A 22,128-nucleotide genomic window follows, 5' to 3' on the forward strand; every position below is an offset into this window, starting at 1 on the left:
TAACTCTGTCAGAGAGGTTTCCCGATACCAGTTGATGGGCCATACGTGGAGGGCCCATAGTTCGGGACTGGGATGCCAGATCCCCCCCTTCGCCTGCGTGAGGAGGTCTTTCCTCAGCGGAATGGGCCATGGGGCTGTGTCTGACAGCTGGATCAGATCGGAGAACCACGTTCGGTTCCTCCAGAGCGGGGCTATTAAAAGCACCGCGGATGCTGTCTCCCTGATTTTCTTGATGGTTTGTGGTAGCATCGCGATCGGGGGGAAAGCATACAGCGGGAGACTGGGCCAGACATGGGCCAGGGCATCCCTGCGTTTGGAGAAAAATATTGGGCAGTGAGTGTTGTCTTCTGAGGCGAAGAGATCCACTTTCGCTCTGCCGAAGGTGTTCCAAATTAAGAGAACCGTTTGCGGGTGAAGAGACCATTCCCCTGGGGGAATGGTTCTCCTGGATAACATATCCGGACCCACATTCAGAATACCTGGCACGTGAGCCGCCCTCAGGGAGCTCAGGTTGTGCTCTGCCCATAAAAGGAGATGCTTCGCCATGCGGTGAAGGGAATATGATCTCAGGCCACCCTGGCGGTTTATGTACGCTACCACCGACATGTTGTCTGAACGAACCAAGACGTGGTGGTTCTTTATATGTGGAAGGAAAGCTCTCAGCGATAAGGCGACCGCTTTCATCTCTAGACAGTTTATGTGCAGCCGCTTTTCTGTTTCTGCCCACAGGCCAGAGACCGGCTTGCCCTCGTGTAGGGCTCCCCACCCCCGAGTGGAGGCATCTGTCGAGACCACTTTCAACTTCGTGACTGTGCCCATAAGCACGCCCCTCCAATACCACTCTGTCCTCGTCCAAGGAGCCAAAGTTTTGACAACGCTGTGGCTCACTTTGACGGGAAAACGGCCCCATTTCCATGCATAAGGAGGGACACGGGCGCGTAGCCAACGCTGGAGGGGACGCATGTGTAGCAGTCCCAGCCTGAGCACTGACGATGCCGAGGCCATAAGGCCGAGCATTCTCTGAAAGTGTTTCAGGGGAACGCGAGTTCCGGCTTTGAATGAAGTCGCCATGTTCTGGACGGATAGCGCGCGCTGTGACGTCAGCCGCGCGTTCATGAGTCTCGAGTCTAGAACAAAGCCCAGAAAAGATATCTTTTGAGTGGGTGACATCGAGCTCTTGGCGATATTGATCCTGAGACCCAAACAGTCTAAATGGTTGAGGAGCCAGGATCTGTGTGTTAGTAGTTCTGCTCGAGACTGGGCTATCACTAGCCAGTCGTCGAGGTAGTTGAGCACCCGCATCCCTTTCAGCCTGAGCGGGGCTAATGCCGCGTCCATACATTTCGTAAACGTGCGGGGCGCCAGGGATAAGCCGAATGGCAGGACCGTGTACTGATAAGCCTGCCCCTCGAAGGCGAATCTCAAGAATGGCCTGTGGTGGGGGGCTACCTGCACATGAAAGTACGCATCTTTCAGATCTATCGTGAAAAACCAGTCCCCAGGGCGAATGTGCGCGAGGATCTGTTTCACCGTTAGCATTTTGAACGAGCGAGTCATTAGAGCTTTGTTCAAATGCCTTAGATCTAGGATGGGCCTGAGCTCTCCGTCCTTCTTCGGAACGAGAAAGTATCGGCTGTAGAAGCCCGACTCGCTTTTGGAAGGGGGAACGAGCTCCACCGCTCCCTTCTTTACCAGTTTCAAAATCTCGGTGCGAAGCACGTGACTGACGCTGCTTCTCACCGAGGTCTCGACCACGGCGCGAAAGCGCGGGGGCCTGCGAACGAACTGTAGCGAGTAGCCCCTTTTTACTATGTTCATAACCCAATTTGATACCCCGGGCATGGCTTGCCAGGCCTGAGCCCGACACGATAGCGGCTGGAGCCGGCGCGGATAAGGGTCGCCTACTAGAGGGAACTCGGTAGCGCTGCCATTTTGTGCTTGAGACATAGAGGGGGTAGTGCTTATGTGTGGCGGCGTGCACTGTGGAGTGGGCGCCGGGACATTTATAGCATGGGTGGGAGGGGTGAATGAGTGTAGGAGTGCAGACTGATGTGTGGGCACATTTACTACAGAGAAAAAGCTCTTTTTGAGATTTATTTGGGTCGCCGTGATAACGGCGTTTGTGTGCAGGCGAGTGCGTTTGACAACGGGCTCGTTGGCTGCTAAACTGAGGTCGGCAGTCACCTGGGTGCAGGGAACTGGGAGACCGGGAGGGAGAGATGGGGGTCCGGCCGAGGCGAGACCTGACCATCTCCTTTTTATCCCTGCGGCTAGGACGGCTTCGGAGGCTCGGGGTTCAACACAATCCTGGGTCGAGGTCCCCGGCGTTCAGGCCGACTGCTGCGGTTCGCGGAGCGGGAACGTTGGCGCGGTCCAGAAGAGGAGCGAGGCCGGGAAGGTGGCTCTGCCGGCTTAGCGGGTTGAGAAGGCGGGGGTCTACCTCGAGAGCGTCCCTGGCCTGAAGACGAGCTGGAGCGCTTAGGCAGGAAATGCCTCATAGCCTGCGAAGCCTTCTGCGCTTCAGTGAAGCGCTCCGCGAAACCCACGACTGACGGGCCGAAGAGACCGGTAGTGGAGATGGGGGCGTCCAAAAAGGAGGCTTTGTCCGCGTCCTTCATCTCGGTCAAATTCAGCCAAAGGTGCCTCTCTAAGACCGTCAGGTTAGCCATATTTTTCCCGATGGCTTGTGCAGTGGCTTTAGTGGCGCGAAGGGCCAAGTCCGTCGCGCTGCGGAGGTCCTTCAAAACATCGGAGTCGGGGACAGACTCATCCAAGGAGCGGAGAAGTCTGGCCTGGAACACCTGAAGGACAGCCATGGTGTGAAGGGCCGCGGAAGCCTGGCCAGCGGAGGCATATGCCCGGCCAGCGAGAGCAGAAGTGGTGCGGCAGGGCTTGGACGGGTGCTGAGCCCTGGACTGCCATCCTCTGGAGGAGGAGGGCGGGCAGAGGTGCGCGGCGACAGCCTCCTCGAGGGGTGGAAGAGACTCATAGCCTTTTTCCTTAGCGCCGTCGACAACGGAGAGCGCTGGGGAAAAAGCGGATCTGGCGCGAGCAGAGTAGGGCGACTTCCACGACTTCGTAAGCTCGTCGTGTACCTCAGGGAAGAAAGGCGCGGGCTTCTGAGGAGAAGAGAGGCGGCGGCTTTCCAGGAACCACTCGTCCAGTCTGCTGCGCGTTGGCTCATCGGGCTGGGACCACTCGAGCCCGAGGTCTTCCACGGCCCTGGAGAGCACGCGGATGAGTTCCACGTCGACGTTAGATTTGGCGCTCGTGGCGGTCTGCGTCGAAGCGGGGGGCTCCGAGACAGAAGCTGACCACTCGCTACCAGAAGCGGCTGTGGAGAGGCTGTCCTCATCATCCTCTGGCGACGGGCCACCGAAGGAAACCGAACAGGCCGCTGCATGAGAGGGACGCTGTTCCTCCTGGGTGAAGGTGACCGGCGATGGCGAGGCACGCGGGGAGTCATCCGGCGTGCAGTCGCCAGACCGTTCCGGCAGCCTCTGGTCGCGGCGTTTCTTGCGGCGCGGCCCAGCGGCAGGAGGAGGGACCTGGTCGAAGGTGGCGAGGCGAGCCCGAAGGGTCTGCAGCGCCATCTCATCGCACTCGGGGCAGCCGCCCTGAGAGAGTGCGAGCTGCGCGTGGTCCCGTCCAAGGCATGCCACGCAGATGACGTGACGGTCGCCGCCAAGGAGAGGAGCTCTGCAAGAGCCGCAGGAAATGCGAGGCATTTGAAACAACGCCCCGCGCTCTTTTAGGAGAAGAGAGTATAAAAGGATACGATCGCCGGATGGCGTAGCTGGAACGGCAGAGAAGGCGGAGAGGGAGTCCGTCGTCCTCAGCTGCAGGTTCCGCTGGTGCCTTTTCGACGGCGGTTGCTTCTTCCGGAGGTCAGCGAAGGTATCGCTGAAGGAGATAAAATCTGACACCTATGGCGAAATCAGGGCTTTATATAGCCTCCTGTATGCAAATATAAGCACCTTTTTTCGGCGGGCTTCTGGAACGCCCCCCATTGGCTCGTTCCTCTCAGCCGCCTCACCATAGGTTCATGCAGTTGCCGTGGCCCGGCCAATCAGAGCGCTCCTCGCGCTGAGCTATGGCCGTTCAGCGGCACTGCGCTTTACATGGATACCTTTATTAAAGTTTTGCTTCATATTCTCGAGAAAAGGAGTTTTTCCCATACGTAATACGAGGAACCTCTCTCGAAAGGGAACAGCAGTTTTCTATGTCAATATACAGTAAAGTGCAGTCTTCAGTGTCACATGATCCTTTAGAAATTAAATAAGTCTAATCAAGTTAGTGTTTTTATGCATTTTTTTAATTTTGTTCCAGATTGATAACAAAAGGCAGAAAAAATATACAAATTGTACTGTTCTTTTTAACGTTTCCAGCGGGTGTCGCTGTTGGCGCATTGATGTTTTAACTCTAGAATTATGCTTTATATATATATATATATATATATATATATATATATATATATATATATATAAAGCATAATTCTAGAGTTAAAACAGCAATAGACACTTTTATTGAAACATTTAAGTCACAATAGTATTCATAAATTAACTTTGTCCAACAGCGACACCCGCTGGAAAGAACAGTACATATTGTTTGTAATTTTTCTGCCTTTTGTTATTAATCTGGAATAAATGTAAAAATACATAAAAACACCAACTTGATTAGACTTATTTGATTTCTGAAGGATCATGTGACACTGAAGACTGAAGTAATGATGCTAAAAAATTGAGCTTTGATCACGGGAAAAATTACAATTTACTGTATATTGACATAGAAAAAAGCTGTTTTAAACTGGAAATATATTTCACAATGTTACTGTTTTTGTTTGTATTTTTAATTAAATAAATGCAGGCTTGGTGACTGGAAGATACTTCTTTTAAAACATTAAACATTCTTAATGACCCCAAACTTTTGAACGTATATATATATATATAATATTTTTTTAATATAGGCCTGTGTATGTGTATCACTTTAGTTGTGGGTCTAATTCTCACTATTGACTTTTGCCTCAAACTTTTAATTACTGTTCAGGTATAGGTTAAGATGTAGAATATGGTCACTCATAATAAGGCATTATGTGCTATATGAGTTCGTGACAGCTGCCGATGCCATCGGAAGTGGCGCCACAATAAACGGCTAATAGTGATATACAAGCAAATAATTAACTGTGTTTTGCGCCCGTGCGAATTACTATTGCCATTTAACAGCTGACAAACAGCGACAATCTCCGAGAAAGACGGTGGCAACCGTTATATATTCTGGCAATACAGGCATCTGCCAGAAGAAGTCCGTGACCGCTGCCACAAACTCTGGCATCTGCCAGAAGAAGTCCATGGCAGCTGCCGATGCCACCGGAAGTGGCGCTGCGACCTGCCGCTGCCAGAGGGAGCGCTGTCACTACTCGATCCCATAGACTGTAAAAAAATATGGACGTAGTGTCCGTGACGTCACCCATAGGATTCTGATAAGCCGTTCTGAAGCTTAAAGTAGGGGCGAGCTGGGCGTTGCCATCTTGTGAGCGAGTCAACGCGTGTCATAAAAAGGCGGGATGTGCGCGGAGCTGAGGTGACGCAATAACTATAGACGGCGGATAAATAGGCTTGTTTGAGATGCGCCTTGCCTCGCCTGAAATAAAGGCGAGAGTAGGCGGCTGCAGTGAGGGGAGGAGTGAAAAAAGTTCAGGCAAGCCGGACAGTTCACTCTTCTCGTAGTGGATCAGACACCTATCTGCGAGATCAGTTGTGGATATCGCGGGATTCACACTCGTGCGCTCTCTTGCTGATAAGCTGGATGTAATTTAAGTTCTGTTGCTTTTATATGGAAATAAAGAAAAGACACCACAGTTTTTGTTATTTATTTCCATTGGAAAGAGCTGTTTATCAAGCATTTTTACTTTAATTACATACATGTTTTTATATATTTTTATTAATATGACAACAATCACATAACCAACAGAGAGATCGCACTCTCCGAGAAGAATATTCACACATAATTTATTCACATAAAAACATGATATCAGAGTTTTAAAATCAAATATTTTTAAAAAAGAACTATACATCACAGTTGTTTAAACCAATAAGTATTAAGCTGTGTCGTCAGCAAGTCGTTTCCCATCATGCTTTTGTTCAGCGCAGTCGGTGGAGAGCAACTGCGCTCGACTGCAGAATCCGACCCATCCGCCTCGCCATCGCGAGAGATTTGTGACATACGTCAGCATGACATCAGAGCAAGGCGGACCGCCCTCGGACACATTTCTAACCGGCATGCATCTCGCGCTGATCACCGGTGATAGGTTCTGCGCAGATTTTGCTCTTCTCAAACAAGCCTAACGGCTATCCACCTGTAACCACGCCCTTAATTATGCAGAACCTTAAGGCTTTATATAACGGAAACGAATGAGTTATAAAAAAATTCACCCCCCTCAGAGTTGTCATGAAGATCAAAATTAGCATTATAAGCCAAAACCACAATTTGTACCAGGCTGTAAACATGTTTTTTTCTGCTTTAAAGTTGAGAATTTTAATATGGGGCTCAATGAGATTCTGCTCCCTTCTGGAGCCTGCCTCTAGTGGCCAGTTAAGGAATTACAGTTTACATTACTTCCGTATTGGCTTCAGAAGAGATCGCGGGAGGTTGCCGCAACACGATTTGTTCTGCGCATGCGCGAAAACGTACTTTTGACGTCACTTCCTGTCATCGCCAAAGTTTTTTGCGACAACGGTGTCACTTTTAAAAAATATATATATTATTATAATTTTTTTATTGAACAAATACAAAAGCAAACAGCCACAGTTCAAAAAGGATTCAACAAAAACAACAAAACAAATATAAACAATAGACAGAGGCAGCAAAATGAATTAAACAAACAAGCAAACAAATACATAATTAAATAATAAAAACGAACACTATATATATATATATATATAATATATATATATATATATATATATATATATATATATATATATAAATATAAAAGGAAACTATTAAAAAAAAGCACACAAAAAAACAACAACAACAAAATTGAGCAAGGGGTGACATGCAATTTATAGTAGCCTAAATTAGGTTCAAGAAAGTGAGACAGTGAAAAATATGCCAATGCCTTTTTTCCCTTTTTACATTATAAAAAGGTATATATACTTCTTGCACCGCATAGAGGACTTTAAAGCTTTGGCATTGCTGGAAGAAAAGACAGTATCTAAATTACATTTCAGATCTTTACAAAAAATAATAAAGAAAGGTTTAACAGACTTGTGTATAAAAAAAGTAGCTAAAAAAATAAATAGATTTATAAGAAAAAAAAACTTGTCTTTAAGACTATTGTCAGAGTTATACAAAAAATACAAATGGGACATCAATATAATTTTCTAAATTTCTTCTTCTTCAAAAAAAAAAAAAAAGTAACTACATGAAAACAATCCCAAAAAGGTGAGGGACAGACTCATCTTCCACTCCACAAAAGGAGCAAAGGCGATCCATCCCAGGAAACATTTTTTTATATATAAATAAATTGTCCCGTGTGTTTCTTAAATGCAGACATATGTATTCTTTATATTGTAGACAAGTATGTTGAAGTAGAAAAAAATAACTTTTTCATTTAAAAAATGAAATATTGAATGCAAACAAAAACATCTGAATTTCCCAAATGGGGTCAAGCAAGTCTAAACTATTTAATCAATGTAATTAGTGCCACATAATAATAACCTTGGTATATATAGTCTACATTTGTATTTTCCAAGTGAGGTCTCGTAAATGTGGAGACTTAGATTCTTATAAAGATTTTATTTAACTAGGCTATATGGTATAAAAGCATCAAAACAACTACTTTAAGCTTACAGACTTGCTGCTTATTTGTTGTTTTTTGGTTACATCTTATAAAGCAAATTGTAGTTTGCATTTGAATATCCCTCTACTAGTTTTACAAGGGTTTGATATCCTAGATGTTAAGCCTACAAATCAGTTTTTAAGGAACTTCTTCACTGTTAGTGATTATTCAATTAAGGCTTATGGGAAATTATTAGCACTTGTATTTCACCAACTGTGTAATATTTCTGTCACTAAGGAAAGTAAAGAGCTGGATGATGTCTTAAATTTTATTTGTATGATGGGTAAATATTATATTGACAAAGCAAGATAGGTGCCAGATGGTTACGTTGACAGCAGGTGCAACAATTCTTCCATTCTTACGATACCTTTATATAGGTAACAACATGTGAACTATAGCGCCATCTCCTGACAAATACACAAACACAACAATTAACATTTATTATCAACTCTTCAAAAATCACATATTCATTGTTCTTTATTGTTTATTTTATATTTATTTATAGTTATGCAATAAATAAAAAACTATCGCGGTACGGATCGAGAGGTAGTAATTCAAATAACTGCCGTAAATTGCTTTGCCATGTCAAACAGGAAGTAGAAACATTTTCGCGCATGCGCAGAACAAATCGTGTTGCCGGTACGGATCGAGTAGTGACCAAGGGGGTAATCTAGCGCTCGGAAAGCGTTCCACCCCTAGGGGCTGCCATTGCTAACCAAGCCATCACCTGCTGTTAGCATCCCATTGACTCCCATTCATTTTTGAGTCACTTTGACAGTGAATAACTTTACATCTGAGATGTTTAAAGACTCCTTTTGTCCATTGTTTATTTCTAAAGAAACACGACAATGTATAAAAGGCTCCATTACCTTGTATCTTACACTATCGCCCCGCAGAAGCTGTTTTTGTAAAAATAGGCTAATGATTGCGTCATAACCAACGCGACCCTGTCGCACAGTTGAGAAATTACCGTATAGACCTGAGGAGACGCTCGCAGGCAATCTTTTACTGTCTATGAGACAGTCGGGGGGACGTGGAGACATGTCCTGGAGACTAGTCTGATAAAGTCAAGGAGGAAGAATGGGGAGAAGCCCATAGTGAGCCAAAAGCAACGGGAGAAAATATTTAAACAACGTGATTCAGATTTCGCTTTCCACATCTACTAGAAGACTCACAGCTGTCAGACAGGAGGCTCACATCACATCTACGTCGTCAAGCTCAGTCTGAGCCTGCGCAGTTCGCTCAGCCATCAGGAAGTGAGTGCCCCTAGGTTGACTTCATTCTTTCGCCGTTGACGTCAATGGGAACGCTCCGTCCATTTCTTTTACTGTCTATGGTAGTGACTGTGAGGGCGACGGCGCACAATTCTCCTCTGCGAATCCTCCGCTCACTTTCAAAATAAGAGTCCCGATCTCACTTTGCAAAAGAACAATGATTTATACTGGACATTTTACATATAAAATATAAGCAGAAAAAAAGGTAAAATATTGTATATGGAAAATAAACGTTTTCTTTCAAAATCACAATACCCAAAATGTGTACATACTTTAGGGTGTCACAATGGCTTAAATCCAGATTGCTGATGAGTGAGTTCTGGTGCGGCTGAATGAGTAGGTGGAGTTGACGGGTCTGGTGTTGACGATGGTGTTGTCTCTGAGAGAGATATATCTTTAAATACATAACTGCGCATGAAATAAACAGATTTTAATTAATGTTATATATCTCAAAAGAGAAGAAAAAGAAGCAGGTGATTTTAGTTTCAGAGTGTCAGCGATAAAATAGAAGTACAGCTGCTTCGGTTATTTCTCTGGAAGCACTGGCGCCTGCATTAGTGCCATAGCCATTCCAGTCGAAAGCTGTGAAGTCCCCACACTGTTTAGGAGCGTGCTCAGGAAAGTGTCCACCGCCACCAATACAGAACTGCAAAAATATGGAGAACATTATTAACAACACAACATATCTGTGTATTTCTTCATATAACATTGGTGAAGTTGATTCATTTCTGTTCTAAGCACGTTACTGTCAATTAATCTCCTCTTCATTTATACAGTGAAGCATGAATAATTGCCTGTGGTGATCAACAGCACGTCACAAATGCTGTTCATAAACACTTTATATAATAATATGTAATTAACTCACATGTTCAGTGTCACAACCGGTTGGTTTAACACCTGAACAAATAGCCATGGCGGCCTTTTCAGTATTGAATACTCTGAATGTGATGAATCCAGGCTCAAATATTGCTAAAGAAAGCACAGAATATAATAACTGAAGATGATCTGTCATGAAAGGTCCATGCACAAAATGACATGGCTTTCATTCATTGAAGTGATTGGATCACAACATGGATGATGCTTTTTAAATAACACCATCCCAGAATAATACGCAGTCATTCGATGTATCTACTTTCTTTTAAAAATAATTGAAAATGATCGGTTAAAGAGGTAATGCTGTACCTCTTACGATTGGTCCTACAGATTTTTAGTAGAATCCGCACTTCCGGTATCATACACTATTTGAATAGCAGGTCCATTGTCAATGTTGCATATCCCGATTCCAAACCTCACAGGAAATTTCTTGGAAAATTACGATTAAAGATTTAAAAATTAAAATTTAAAAGATTTGTCGCCTATATTCCTGGGAATGTTTACAATTAAAAACTGGCATTAAAGTTTATCTGACCTTAAATAATTGGAAAAGGTTTCCTCCATGTACAGTTAAGAAGCTGTTTTCAGTGTGGTATCTCAGGATGGAGGCAGTAGTCCAATGTTCCAACTCCATATTATTAGGAACGTGCCACACAGACACATCCTGTGCAGTTATGTCAAAGCATCCAGGATTCTGTCAAGTCATATTTATTTATATAGTGCTTTATGAAAGCAGATTGTTTAAATCAGTATTATAGTAATAAAGGGGGTAATTTAGCAAAAACCAATATGATGAAACGACTTTGGTTTCAGCAATAATGTGGCTCTAGTCTAGAGTAAAAAAAAAAATTGTGCAAGTACAATAATGCAGGTCAATAAAAGTGTGAATGTTGGAAAGTTCATAATTTATGAAACAAATCTGATTCAGCAATAAATCAGCTCTACAGAAGACAATATAGTTTCATTATCCAGGTCAATTTAGCTCAATGTTGATTTAATCAGATCAATGACAATGTTGATTTTGCAAAGTTTGTCAGCTGAAAACAACTCGATTTAGCAATAAAGCAGTTCTGTAGATGCCAGTAGTATCATTATCAAGCTCATATTCAGTTAAAGTTTTGTTCTCATCCGATATGGTCAAATTAATAATATAGCTTGATATTACTTAAAGGGATAGTTCATCCAAAAATGAAAATGTTATATTTATCTGCTTACCCCCAGGGCATCCAAGATGTAGGTGTGTTTGTTTCTTCACAAATTATGATTTTTAACTCAACAATCGTTGCTCGTATAATGCATGTCAATGGAGTCTTATTCTATTTACACCACATTGACATGCATTATACAGAGCAACGGTTTATAGTTAAAATCTTAATTTGTGTTCTACTGAAGAAACAAAACACACCTACTGTGGCAAGGGGGGCGTGGTTCAGCGAGGTCTGCAGCGGGAGAGAGAGCCGCGGGACGAGCGGTAAGTGAGTGGGTTGGAAGCAGATTAATAACACCTGTCTCTCGTTCCAGTAATGAGCGCGGAGAGGGTGCAAAACATCGGTGGAACCGGAGATCGAGGAGAGAGAGAGATCGGACGGTTGATGCGAAACCCCAGAGACTGAGTTGCCGGAAGCCGGAAGTGCCGACCCGGAAGTGATCGGGAGTCTATGAGAATTCACACAGCAGTGTGTTGTTGAAGTTATACTAAGTTTTTGACCATAAATAAAGAAGCATCAACCGTCCAGCCGACCCCCGTGTCCTCTTCCTTCCTTCTACTATCGAACTTTGTTACACTGGTGCCGAAACCCGGGAAGGAAGTAGGACCGCGCCGCCGCCATGACAACGCCAACGCCAACGCCCTCCGCCTCGCCGTTTGCGGACATAATCACCTCTCTCGCGGCCCTCCATCAGGAACAACACCAGTCCATGCTGGACCTGCGGGCAGACCAGGAGCGCCGCTTCGAGGCCATTGTCCGCGGCCAGCAAGAGGACCGCGAGAGGTTCCGGAGCTGGATCGACCGGGAGGTTCGCACCGAAGCCGCCGGGCTCGCCAGCGCACCGGTCCACATGCCCCTACACAAGATGGGGCCACAGGACGATCCCGAGGCCTTCATAGACCTCTTTCAGAAGGCCGCGGAGGCCTGCGGGTGGCCCCGGGCACAGTGGCCGGTGCGCCTCATACCACTGCTGACTGGAGAAGCCCAGGCGGCCGCCCAACAACTGCCGGTGGCGAACCTCCTGGAGTATGAAGACCTGAAGAGGGCCATCATCCAGCGGGTCGGCCGGACCCCCGAGCAGCATCGCCAGAGATTCCGCTCGCTGGAGTGGGGCGAGGCCGGCCGACCCTTCGCGATGGCCCAACAGCTCCGGGACGCGTGCCGCAAATGGCTATTGGCCGGTAGAAGCGACGTGGACCACATCGTCGATCTGGTGGTACTGGAGCAGTTTATCGCTCGGCTACCCAAGAAGACCGCCGAGTGGGTCCAGTGCCACCGGCCCACGTCGCTGACGACGGCCATCAACCTGGCGGAGGACCATCTGGTGGCGTGCCCGGGGGTCGGCGAGCCCCTACTAACCTCTCTCTCTCCCCCCTCTGTCTCTCCTTCTCGCCCTGTCCCTCTCCCTAGGTCCCGCCCTCCAGGGCCCCCTCGCATTCCCCCCAGAGGCCGGGGTGGAATGGGCCCAGGGCAGTACGGGAGTTCGAGGGCCCCGCCCAGGGGGGCGGGGCTGCTGGGGTCGGGCGGGGATAACGGTTCCGGTTCCACCCCCCCTCCGCGCTCATTTTCCAACCCACTCCCCGCCACAGGGGCGGCGGGCAGGCCTGGGCTGGCCTGCTGGCGGTGCGGCGACCCGGACCATTTTGTGGACCGATGTCCGATGATGGACATCGGGACAATGATCCGGGTCCCGGACTTCCAGCGGACCACCCCTGATCAAGCAGGAGAGTACCAAATTCCTGTGAGTATCAAGGGGGGTACATATCAGGCCTTGGTGGATTCAGGATGTAACCAAACCTCGATCCATCAAAGCCTGATGCAGCCTGGGGCATTGGATACAAGCCGCATGGTTAAGGTGCGGTGTGTGCACGGGTATGTGGTGGAATATCTGGTTGTCCCAGTCACGATACAGTTTAGGGGAGAAAATCATAGTGTTGAGGTGGCGGTTAGTCCCCACCTCCGGCATCCGCTAATTCTGGGGACGAATTGGCCCGACTTTCCGGCGTTATTGGTGTCGTTATGCACGGATGCCGCTTGGGAGAACAAGGCTAGGAATGGGGCGGTGCGAGTGCAGGTTGGCGAGACTGATACGGGGCCCTTGGGAACCGCTTCAGAGGAACCGAGCGGGGTTGAGAGACTGATTCTCTCGGACCGCGATGACTTCCCTCTGGAGCAGTCTCAAGATGAGACCCTAAAACATGCTTTTCAGCAGGTCCGCACTATCGACGGTCAGTCCCTCCAACCCGCATTGCTCGTCACGTATCCTTATTTTGCCATAATTAAGGATAGGTTGTATCGAGTGACCCAAGACGCTCAGACAAAAGTGGATACAACCCAGTTGTTAGTACCAAAGAGCCGCCGGGAAATGCTTTTCCAGGCGGCTCACTCTAATCCGATGGCGGGCCACCTGGGACAGGCGGCCACGCTGAATCGTTTAATGACCCGATTTTTTTGGCCAGGTATTCATGACAATGTGCGCAGGTGGTGCAGCACAATCGGTCGCGCTGGCCCCTGGGGGAGATCACCTCTCACCGTCCCAACTCACTGATCTATCAAAACTACAGGCGGAGTTCGCCGACGTGTTTTCGCCCCTACCGGGACGTACCAACTTAATTCAGCACCATATCGAGACCGAGCCGGGCGTGGTAGTTCGCAGCCGGCCGTATCGCTTACCTGAACACAAGAAAAAAGTAGTTCAGGAAGAATTAGGGGCAATGCTCGATATGGGAGTAATAGAGGAGTCCAACAGTGACTGGGCGAGCCCGATCGTTTTGGTCCCTAAGACCGACGGCTCGGTCAGGTTCTGTGTGAACTACCGCAAGGTGAACGCAGTGTCGAAATTCGACGCGTATCCAATGCCGCGGGTTGACGAGTTGCTTGATCGGCTGGGCACGGCTCGATTTTATTCGACATTGGACTTAACGAAGGGCTATTGGCAGATCCCCTTGTCTCCATTGTCCAAAGAAAAGACAGCTTTCACCACGCCGTTTGGATTGCACCAATTCGTCACGCTTCCCTTCGGCTTGTTCGGGGCGCCCGCTACCTTTCAGCGCCTCATGGACAGGATTTTGCGTCCCCATGCCGCATATGCTGCTGCCTATCTGGACGATATCGTGATTTACAGTCACGATTGGCAGCGGCATATGCAGCATGTCAGGGCGGTCTTGAGGTCGCTGAGGGGAGCGGGGCTCACAGCCAATCCGAAGAAGTGTGCAATTGGGCGGGTGGAGGTAAGGTATCTGGGCTTCCACTTGGGTCATGGACAGGTGCGTCCCCAAATTGATAAGACCGCCGCAATTGCAACCTGTCCGAGACCCAAGACCAAAAAGGAGGTAAGGCAGTTCTTGGGGCTGGCGGGATATTATAGACGGTTTATACCAAATTATTCGGACCTCACCAGCCCTCTGACTGACCTTACTAGAAAGGGGCTACCACGGCGGCAGTTAGGGGCGGCAGTGGCTCAGTGGTTCATGTAGATTGTCTACAAACCAGAAGGTTGGTGGTTCGATCCCCGGTTCCATCTGACCAAGTGTCGAGGTGTCCATGAGCAAGACACCTAACCCCAGCTGCTCCCGACGAGCTGGATGGTGCCTTACATGGCTGACATCGCCGTCGGTGTATGAATGGGTGAATGTGAGGCGCGTGATATGTAAAGCGCTTTGGATGGCCATAGGGTCTGTTGAAAGCGCTATATAAATGCAGTCCATTTACCATTTACCATTTACCAGATACGGTCCAATGGACGGAGCCGTGCCAGCAGGCCTTTACCCGAGTTAAGGCTGCTCTATGTGGCGGGCCGCTTTTACACTCCCCTGACTTTTCTCTCCCTTTTCTGTTGCAGACTGACGCGTCGGACAGGGGGCTGGGCCGGTGCTGTACATTAGCCGTAAGCTCTCAAAGAGAGAGGCTAAGTACAGCACCATCGAAAAGGAGTGCCTTGCCATCAGGTGGGCCGTTCTCACCCTCCGCTACTACTTTCTGGGGCGGGAGTTCACCCTCTGTTCGGACCACGCTCCTCTCCAATGGCTCCACCGCATGAAGGATACCAACGCGCGGATCACCCGTTGGTATCTAGCTCTTCAGCCTTTTAAGTTCCAGGTGGTCCACAGGCCGGGTGCTCAGATGGCTGTGGCCGACTTCCTCTCCAGAAATGGGGGGGGGGGGGGGGGGGGGGGGGGGCTGCAGGCCGGACGGCTCCCCGGCCTGAGTCGGGCGGTGGGGGTATGTGGCAAGGGGGGCGTGGTTCAGCGAGGTCTGCAGCGGGAGAGAGAGCCGCGGGACAAGCGGTAAGTGAGTGGGTTGGAAGCAGATTAATAACACCTGTCTCTCGTTCCAGTAATGAGCGCGGAGAGGGTACAAAACATCGGTGGAACCGGAGATCGAGGAGAGAGAGAGATCGGACGGTTGATGCGAAACCCCAGAGACTGAGTTGCTGGAAGCCGGAAGTGCCGACCCGGAAGTGATCGAGAGTCTATGAGAATTCACACAGCAGTGTGTTGTTGAAGTTATACTAAGTTTTTGACCATAAATAAAGAAGCATCAACCATCCAGCCGACCCCCGTGTCCTCTTCCTTCCTTCTACTATCGAACTTTGTTACACCTACATCTTGAATGCCCTGGGGGTAAGCAGATCAATATCAAATTTTAATTTCTGAGGGAACTATCCCTTTAATATAATTTGTCTTTTCAAGGATAGAAAAGATACCGGCTGTGTCAGATTCTGTTTTAGATAAATATATTGCTTCCCTTGAATCAGAGTTGTAAAACCAATAAAAAAGTACCTTATAATCATCACTTGTAGCGGCCTCTGCAGTTCCAAACGTGACTCTGTTCGCCCATGTTCCTTCACCATCAGGCCGGTTTGCATTGCTGCCCTGCTCACTAGACCAGCGATCACCAACAGTACACTTTCCATACATGTTGTTTTCATGAACACAAGCGTCCAGCCACCATCCGCAGTGTTCATATTATAGAATGTCTGGTAAAGGACCCCTCTTGATGAGATCAGATAGTAAAGTCCATCTGCGTGAACAGAAGAATTGCTGATTCACCTAAATTATTTTCTTATTCCTTCAGATAAAAATAAATAAAAAAGATCATACCCTCATAAACATGATATTTGTCAAGAATTTCTTTGCAGCTTCGAGCAACATATTTAATTCTGTCCAGAAGTTTTTCAAGCTCATGGTTGCTGTTGGTGTCACTGATATTAATACAAGGTGCTAATCTTTCTTGTATGACATACACTGTAGAAAGATCATAAAAAGAGTAAACGCTGGCATGTGAGTCAGAAAGTGAGTCACATAGTGTCACATATTGTGATAAATAAAATGCAATGATGTCGAAATTAGTTCCAATCAAATCATTACACTTACTTGATTTAGAATGATCACAGAACAATAAACTCAGTGAGAGACTGAGAAGGATCCCTAAAAACCTTTTTATAAGAAAGACGGTCTGCAAATAAAAGGAGAAAAATGATGATGTGTTTGGTTCTATGTTTTTGTGTGAAGAATGTTTACTAAACGAAAACATCTTGCTGACATCTGTTTCACAAATATAATTTGTTTTTCTTCAATCAATTACATTTAATAAAACATTACCAAATCATATACTCTAAAGTTTCTTTTATCTGAATAAAGACAGTTAACTTACCATTTCCATATGCCAGTAAAAGTAATAGGTTTTATGTTATTGGTTTCTGAATGGGCTTAAGGAAAAATATTCATTTATGTCCTTTACTTATCAAAAGATGATTTATAAGTAACTAAAAGAACATCAAGAACAAACACTTCCTTGTGCACTTTACTGGCAAATACAACAAGGAAGAGATATTGTTTTTCTCAGGTCTGATACCTATTTTTATGAAGGGACTTTAACTTAGCGGTTTCCAAGGGAAATGTCAATGTTGTTTTGGACTCCACACTTTTGTACTGTATGAATAAAAAATGTATACAATCAAAATGTCCTCTGTTGTTTTTCACAAAAAAAAGCCATACTGGTTTGTTGTCACATAAAGGTTTTAAGTAGTTGTATATTTGCCTGTTTTATTGTTAATATACACTCACTTAAAGGATTATTAGGAACACCATACTAAAACTGTGTTTTACCCCCTTTCGCCTTCATAACTGCCTTAATTCTACGTGGCATTGATTCAACAAGGTGCTGAAAGCATTCATTAGAAATGTTGGCCCATATTGATAGGATAGCATCTTGCAGTTGATGGAGATTTGTGGGATGCACATCCAGGGCACAAAACTCCTGTTCCACCACATCCCATAGATGAGCTATTGGGTTAAGATCTGGTGTCTGTGGGGGCCATTTTAGTACAGTGAGCTCATTGTCATGTTCAAGAATGCAATTTGAAGTGATTCGAGCTTTGTGACATGGTGCATTATCCTGCTTAAAGTAGCCATCAGAGGATGGGTAAATGGTGGTCATAAAGGGATGGACATGGTCAGAAACAATGCCCAGGTATTTAAACAATGCCCACTAAGGGGCCTAAAGTGTGCCAAGAAAACACCCCCCACACCATTACACCACCACCACCAGCCTGCACATTGGTAACAAGGCATGATGGATCCATGTTCTCATTCTGTTGATGACAAATTCTGAAATTCTGAAAAGTCTGAAATTCTGCGTGAAAATCCCAGTAACTGAGCGAATTCTGAAATACTCAGACCTGCTCGTCTTGCACCAACAACCATGCCATGCTCAAAATTGCTTAAATCACCTTTCTTTCCCATTCTGACATTCAGTTTGGAGTTCAGGAGATTGTCTTGACCAGGACCACACCCCTAAATGCATTGAATGCAACTGCCATGTAACTGGTTGATTAGATAATTGCATTAATGAGAAATTGAACAGGGGTAGGTGAGTGTATGGTGCAAAATCATGGGTTTTGTGACCTTGATGTCTAAAGTGGCTGATTTAAGAGAGCAGAACATCTTTCTTCCCACCTCAACACATAGCCTTTGAGAAATGGTATGCTTCCTGTACATTATGTCAAACAGACTTATAATGGTATTCATTTAAAAATTAATAAGAATATTGTTTAAATGTTCCTTAACATCAAAAGATATTTAGTGTTTACAGTGGTATGAAACATTATAACATTATAATAACTTATAATTTTAAAAGTATTGTAGTCAGGCCTATTCTCTAATGCAATACATTATACATGTCCAATATTGAATGAGTGTATAAATGACAGCAGATGATGAATGTTTCAATGGATCTTAATTGTGGATGATTAAATATATAAACTCATATAAATTGAAAAGGTTTCCCCTGCAGAGGCTTAAGAAGTGATTTTCAGTGTGGAGTTACAGGACGGGGGGAATGGTCAGTGTTCCATCTGAATATTATTGGGAACATATATGCCACACGTAATGCAGTTTCAAAGTATCCAGGTTTCTATGACAGAGGGTAATAGGTTATACATTCAGATTAGATTAACATATTTTTATTGGCATTCCAGTCAATCAATGTCCTCTGTGTTGCTTCTATTTTACTACCAGGGTTGTAAATCTACAAATGTAATGATAGCACCTTCCACTTTCAAACGTGACTTTTGCAATGGTCTAACTGTGTGTGCGACTTTAAACGGCACTGTGCAGATATATACAAACATATAATTTCTTTTTTTGGTCAACAAGTTTACACAGGAAAGCATGAGACATACAGGTGCATACATACAATTTGGTACATGCATGCACACATACATAACCATAAAAAATATTATTTTGGCCATTTACTTATTGACCAAAGGTGTAGGCTGAAGCTAAAGCTTATAATGCCTACCCTTAAAGGACAACTCCGGGGAATTTTTAAGTTAATCTTGTTCGCCATACCTTTTTGAGTATAGTCTACAGTCTACAGAAAAAAAAACGAACTGGATGATTTGTGAATTCAAGTGTCCTCCGGTCTGAAACTGTTTTTTTTTTTTTTTCATAGTGACTATTAATTTTATATTGCGTATAGCTCCAAACGTTGGACACTTAGAAGACTGAAACCAGTGTCATCTTGACCTTCTTGATTTGTGAATTTTTTCACAACAAAGCTCTTGACCGTAAATATGTTGGTGAGTCTGCTAAATGCAGAATTTGAATAATGGGTGTTTTTCAAGTTTTTCAATTTTTAACCAGCACACAGACTGCTATAGACATACAGTCTTGTTCAAAATAATAGCAGTACAATGTGACTAACCAGAATAATCAAGGTTTTTAGTATATTTTTTATTGCTACGTGGCAAACAAGTTACCAGTAGGTTCAGTAGATTGTCAGAAAACAAATGAGACCCAGCATTCATGATATGCACGCTCTTAAGGCTGTGCAATTGGGCAATTAGTTGAAAGGGGTGTGTTCAAAAAATAGCAGTGTCTACCTTTGACTGTACAAACTCAAAACTATTTTGTACAAACATTTTTTTTTCCTGGGATTTAGGAATCCTGTGAATCACTAAACTAATATTTAGTTGTATGACCACAGTTTTTTAAAACTGCTTGACATCTGTGTGGCATGGAGTCAACCAACTTGTGGCACCTCTCAGCTGTTATTCCACTCCATGATTCTTTAACAACATTCCACAATTCATTCACATTTCTTGGTTTTGCTTCAGAAACAGCATTTTTGATATCACCCCACAAGTTCTCAATTGGATTAAGGTCTGGAGATTGGGCTGGCCACTCCATAACATTAATTTTGTTGGTTTGGAACCAAGACTTTGCCCGTTTACTAGTGTGTTTTGGGTCATTGTCTTGTTGAAACAACCGTTTCAAGGGCATGTCCTCTTCAGCATAGGGCAACATGACCTCTTCAAGTATTTTAACATATGCAAACTGATCCATGATCCCTGGTATGCGATAAATAGGCCCAACACCATAGTAGGAGAAACATGCCCATATCATGATGCTTGCACCTCCATGCTTCACTGTCTTCACTGTGTACTGTGGCTTGAATTCAGAGTTTGGGGGTTGTCTCACAAACTGCCTGTGGCCCTTGCACCCAAAAAGAACAATTTTATTCTCATCAGTCCACAAAATGTTCCTCCATTTCTCTTTAGGCCAGTTGATGTGTTCTTTGGCAAATTGTAACCTCTTCTGCACATGCCTTTTTTTTAACAGAGGGACTTTGCGGGGGATTCTTGAAAATAGATTAGCTTCACACAGACGTCTTCTAACTGTCACAGTACTTACAGGTAACTCCAGACTGTCTTTGATCATCCTGGAGGTGATCATTGGCTGAGCCTTTGCCATTCTGGTTATTCTTCTATCCATTTTGATGGTTGTCTTCCGTTTTCTTCCACGTCTCTCTGGTTTTGCTCTCCATTTTAAGGCATTGGAGATCATTTTAGCTGAACAGCCTATCATTTTTTGCACCTCTTTATAGTTTTTCCCCTCTCTAATCAACTTTTTAATCAAAGTACGCTGTTCTTCTGAACAATGTCTTGAACGACCCATTTTCCTCAGCTTTCAAATGCATGTTCAACAAGTGTTGGCTTCATCCTTAAATAGGGGCCACCTGATTCACACCTGTTTCTTCACAAAATTGATGACCTCAGTGATTGAATGCCACACTGCTATTTTTTTTAACACACCCCTTTCAACTAATTCAACTAATTGCCCAATTGCACAGCCTTAAGAGCGTGCATATCATGAATGCTGGGTTTCATTTGTTTTCTGAGAATCTACTGAACCTACTGGTAACTTGTTTGCCACGTAGCAATAAAAAAATATGAAAAACCTTGATTATTCTGGTTAGTCACATTGTACTGCTATTATTTTGAACAAGACTGTATTAATGTTCTGCTTGGTTGTATTTTATAGATTGACAATTTGGACCAAAATGTACTTTTGATGCTTCAAGAGATTCTAACTAACTAACTGATGTCGCATATGGACTACTTTAATGATATTTTTATTCCCTTTCTGGACATGGACAGTATGGTGTGCCCTAGCTGTCCATAATGAACGTAATGAGCTACTCCGTTTCGATTTAGACTGCATTTTACAGAAAGGTAATGCAGTTTACACTAGTGTCAAACAAACACTGCAGAGCAAAGGACTATTTGTGCAGGATTTTTAAAACTTTGATGAGCTACCGAGCACAATTAAGACAAACTCAGACTGCTACAACATCCTGAAACAGGATGAAACTGAAACTTTGGTTATTTTGATTCTCACTGCAGAACAATTATGGAATGCCTACTGATGACAGCCGTGATGTTGACCTTTTTCTGTTTACAAGACAAGATAGAAAAGCTGCTACTATTGTTTCAAGGCTATTTCAAATTGTGAGACCAGGAACACTTTGATCTGCTGCTTGTATCATTCACTACCATGATAACTGAAGTCTGTTAGCTTGAACATAATGTGCAACCATCCACCTCTTTTGAGAACAAAGCTCTGTCAAATAATGAACAATGCAGGTCTGCTGATGTCCCTAAACTGTATGTTCAAGTACTAGATCCAGTTCAACAACCATCTGAGAGTTCTGTCTTGAGAAAACTCTGCAATGTCTCAGAGCTGATGTGAGTAATGCTTTATTGCTCTGTTGAGGCTCGTGTATCGCACTATTCAGAGATTGTGCAGGGAGGTTTGGTTATTTTGATTCTCACTGCAGAACAATAGATGGAATGCCTACTGATGACAGCAAAGGTACAGCCGTGATGTTGACCTTTTTCCGTTTACAAGACAAGATAGAAAGGCTGCTACTATTGTTTCAAGGCTGTTTCAAATTGAGAGACCAGGAACACTTTGATCTGCTGCTTGTATCATTCACTACCATGATAACTGAAGTCTGTAAGCTTGAACATAATGGGCAACCATCCACCTCTTTTGAGAACAAAGCTCTGTCAAATAATAAACAATGCAGGTCTTCTGATGTCCCTAAACTGTATGTTCAAGTACTAGATCCAGTTCAACAACCATCT

The 22,128-nt window shown here is 44.9% G+C and overlaps 1 protein-coding gene and 1 pseudogene across 1 annotated transcript; one reads left to right on the forward strand and one right to left on the reverse strand.

Annotated features, from left to right (window-relative positions):
- Window positions 1–7,501: 7,501 nt before the first annotated feature.
- Window positions 7,502–16,808, reverse strand: LOC137072874 (intelectin-like; annotated as a pseudogene).
- On the forward strand, window positions 11,980–15,733 carry LOC137084576 (uncharacterized). The gene is made up of 3 exons (XM_067450869.1): window positions 11,980–12,936; window positions 15,037–15,142; window positions 15,532–15,733. Exons 1-3 carry the CDS (start codon window positions 12,046–12,048, stop codon window positions 15,621–15,623), a joined length of 1,089 nt encoding a protein of 362 aa, XP_067306970.1. The 5' UTR covers window positions 11,980–12,045; the 3' UTR covers window positions 15,624–15,733.
- Window positions 16,809–22,128: the final 5,320 nt, after the last annotated feature.

This window comes from Pseudorasbora parva, chromosome 1 (assembly GCF_024679245.1).
Source record: "Pseudorasbora parva isolate DD20220531a chromosome 1, ASM2467924v1, whole genome shotgun sequence".
In the NCBI taxonomy this organism is placed as follows: Eukaryota; Metazoa; Chordata; class Actinopteri; order Cypriniformes; family Gobionidae; genus Pseudorasbora; species Pseudorasbora parva.

Coding starts and splice junctions, on each gene's coding strand:
- LOC137084576 (XM_067450869.1), top strand. CDS start 12,046: ATGCCCCTACACAAGATGGGGCCACAGGACGATCCCGAGGCCTTCATA. Junction 12,937..15,036: donor CAGGAGAGTACCAAATTCCT/GTGAGTATCAAG, acceptor TTTCTGTTGCAG/ACTGACGCGTCGGACAGGGG. Junction 15,143..15,531: donor AAGGAGTGCCTTGCCATCAG/GTGGGCCGTTCT, acceptor CTCTCGTTCCAG/TAATGAGCGCGGAGAGGGTA.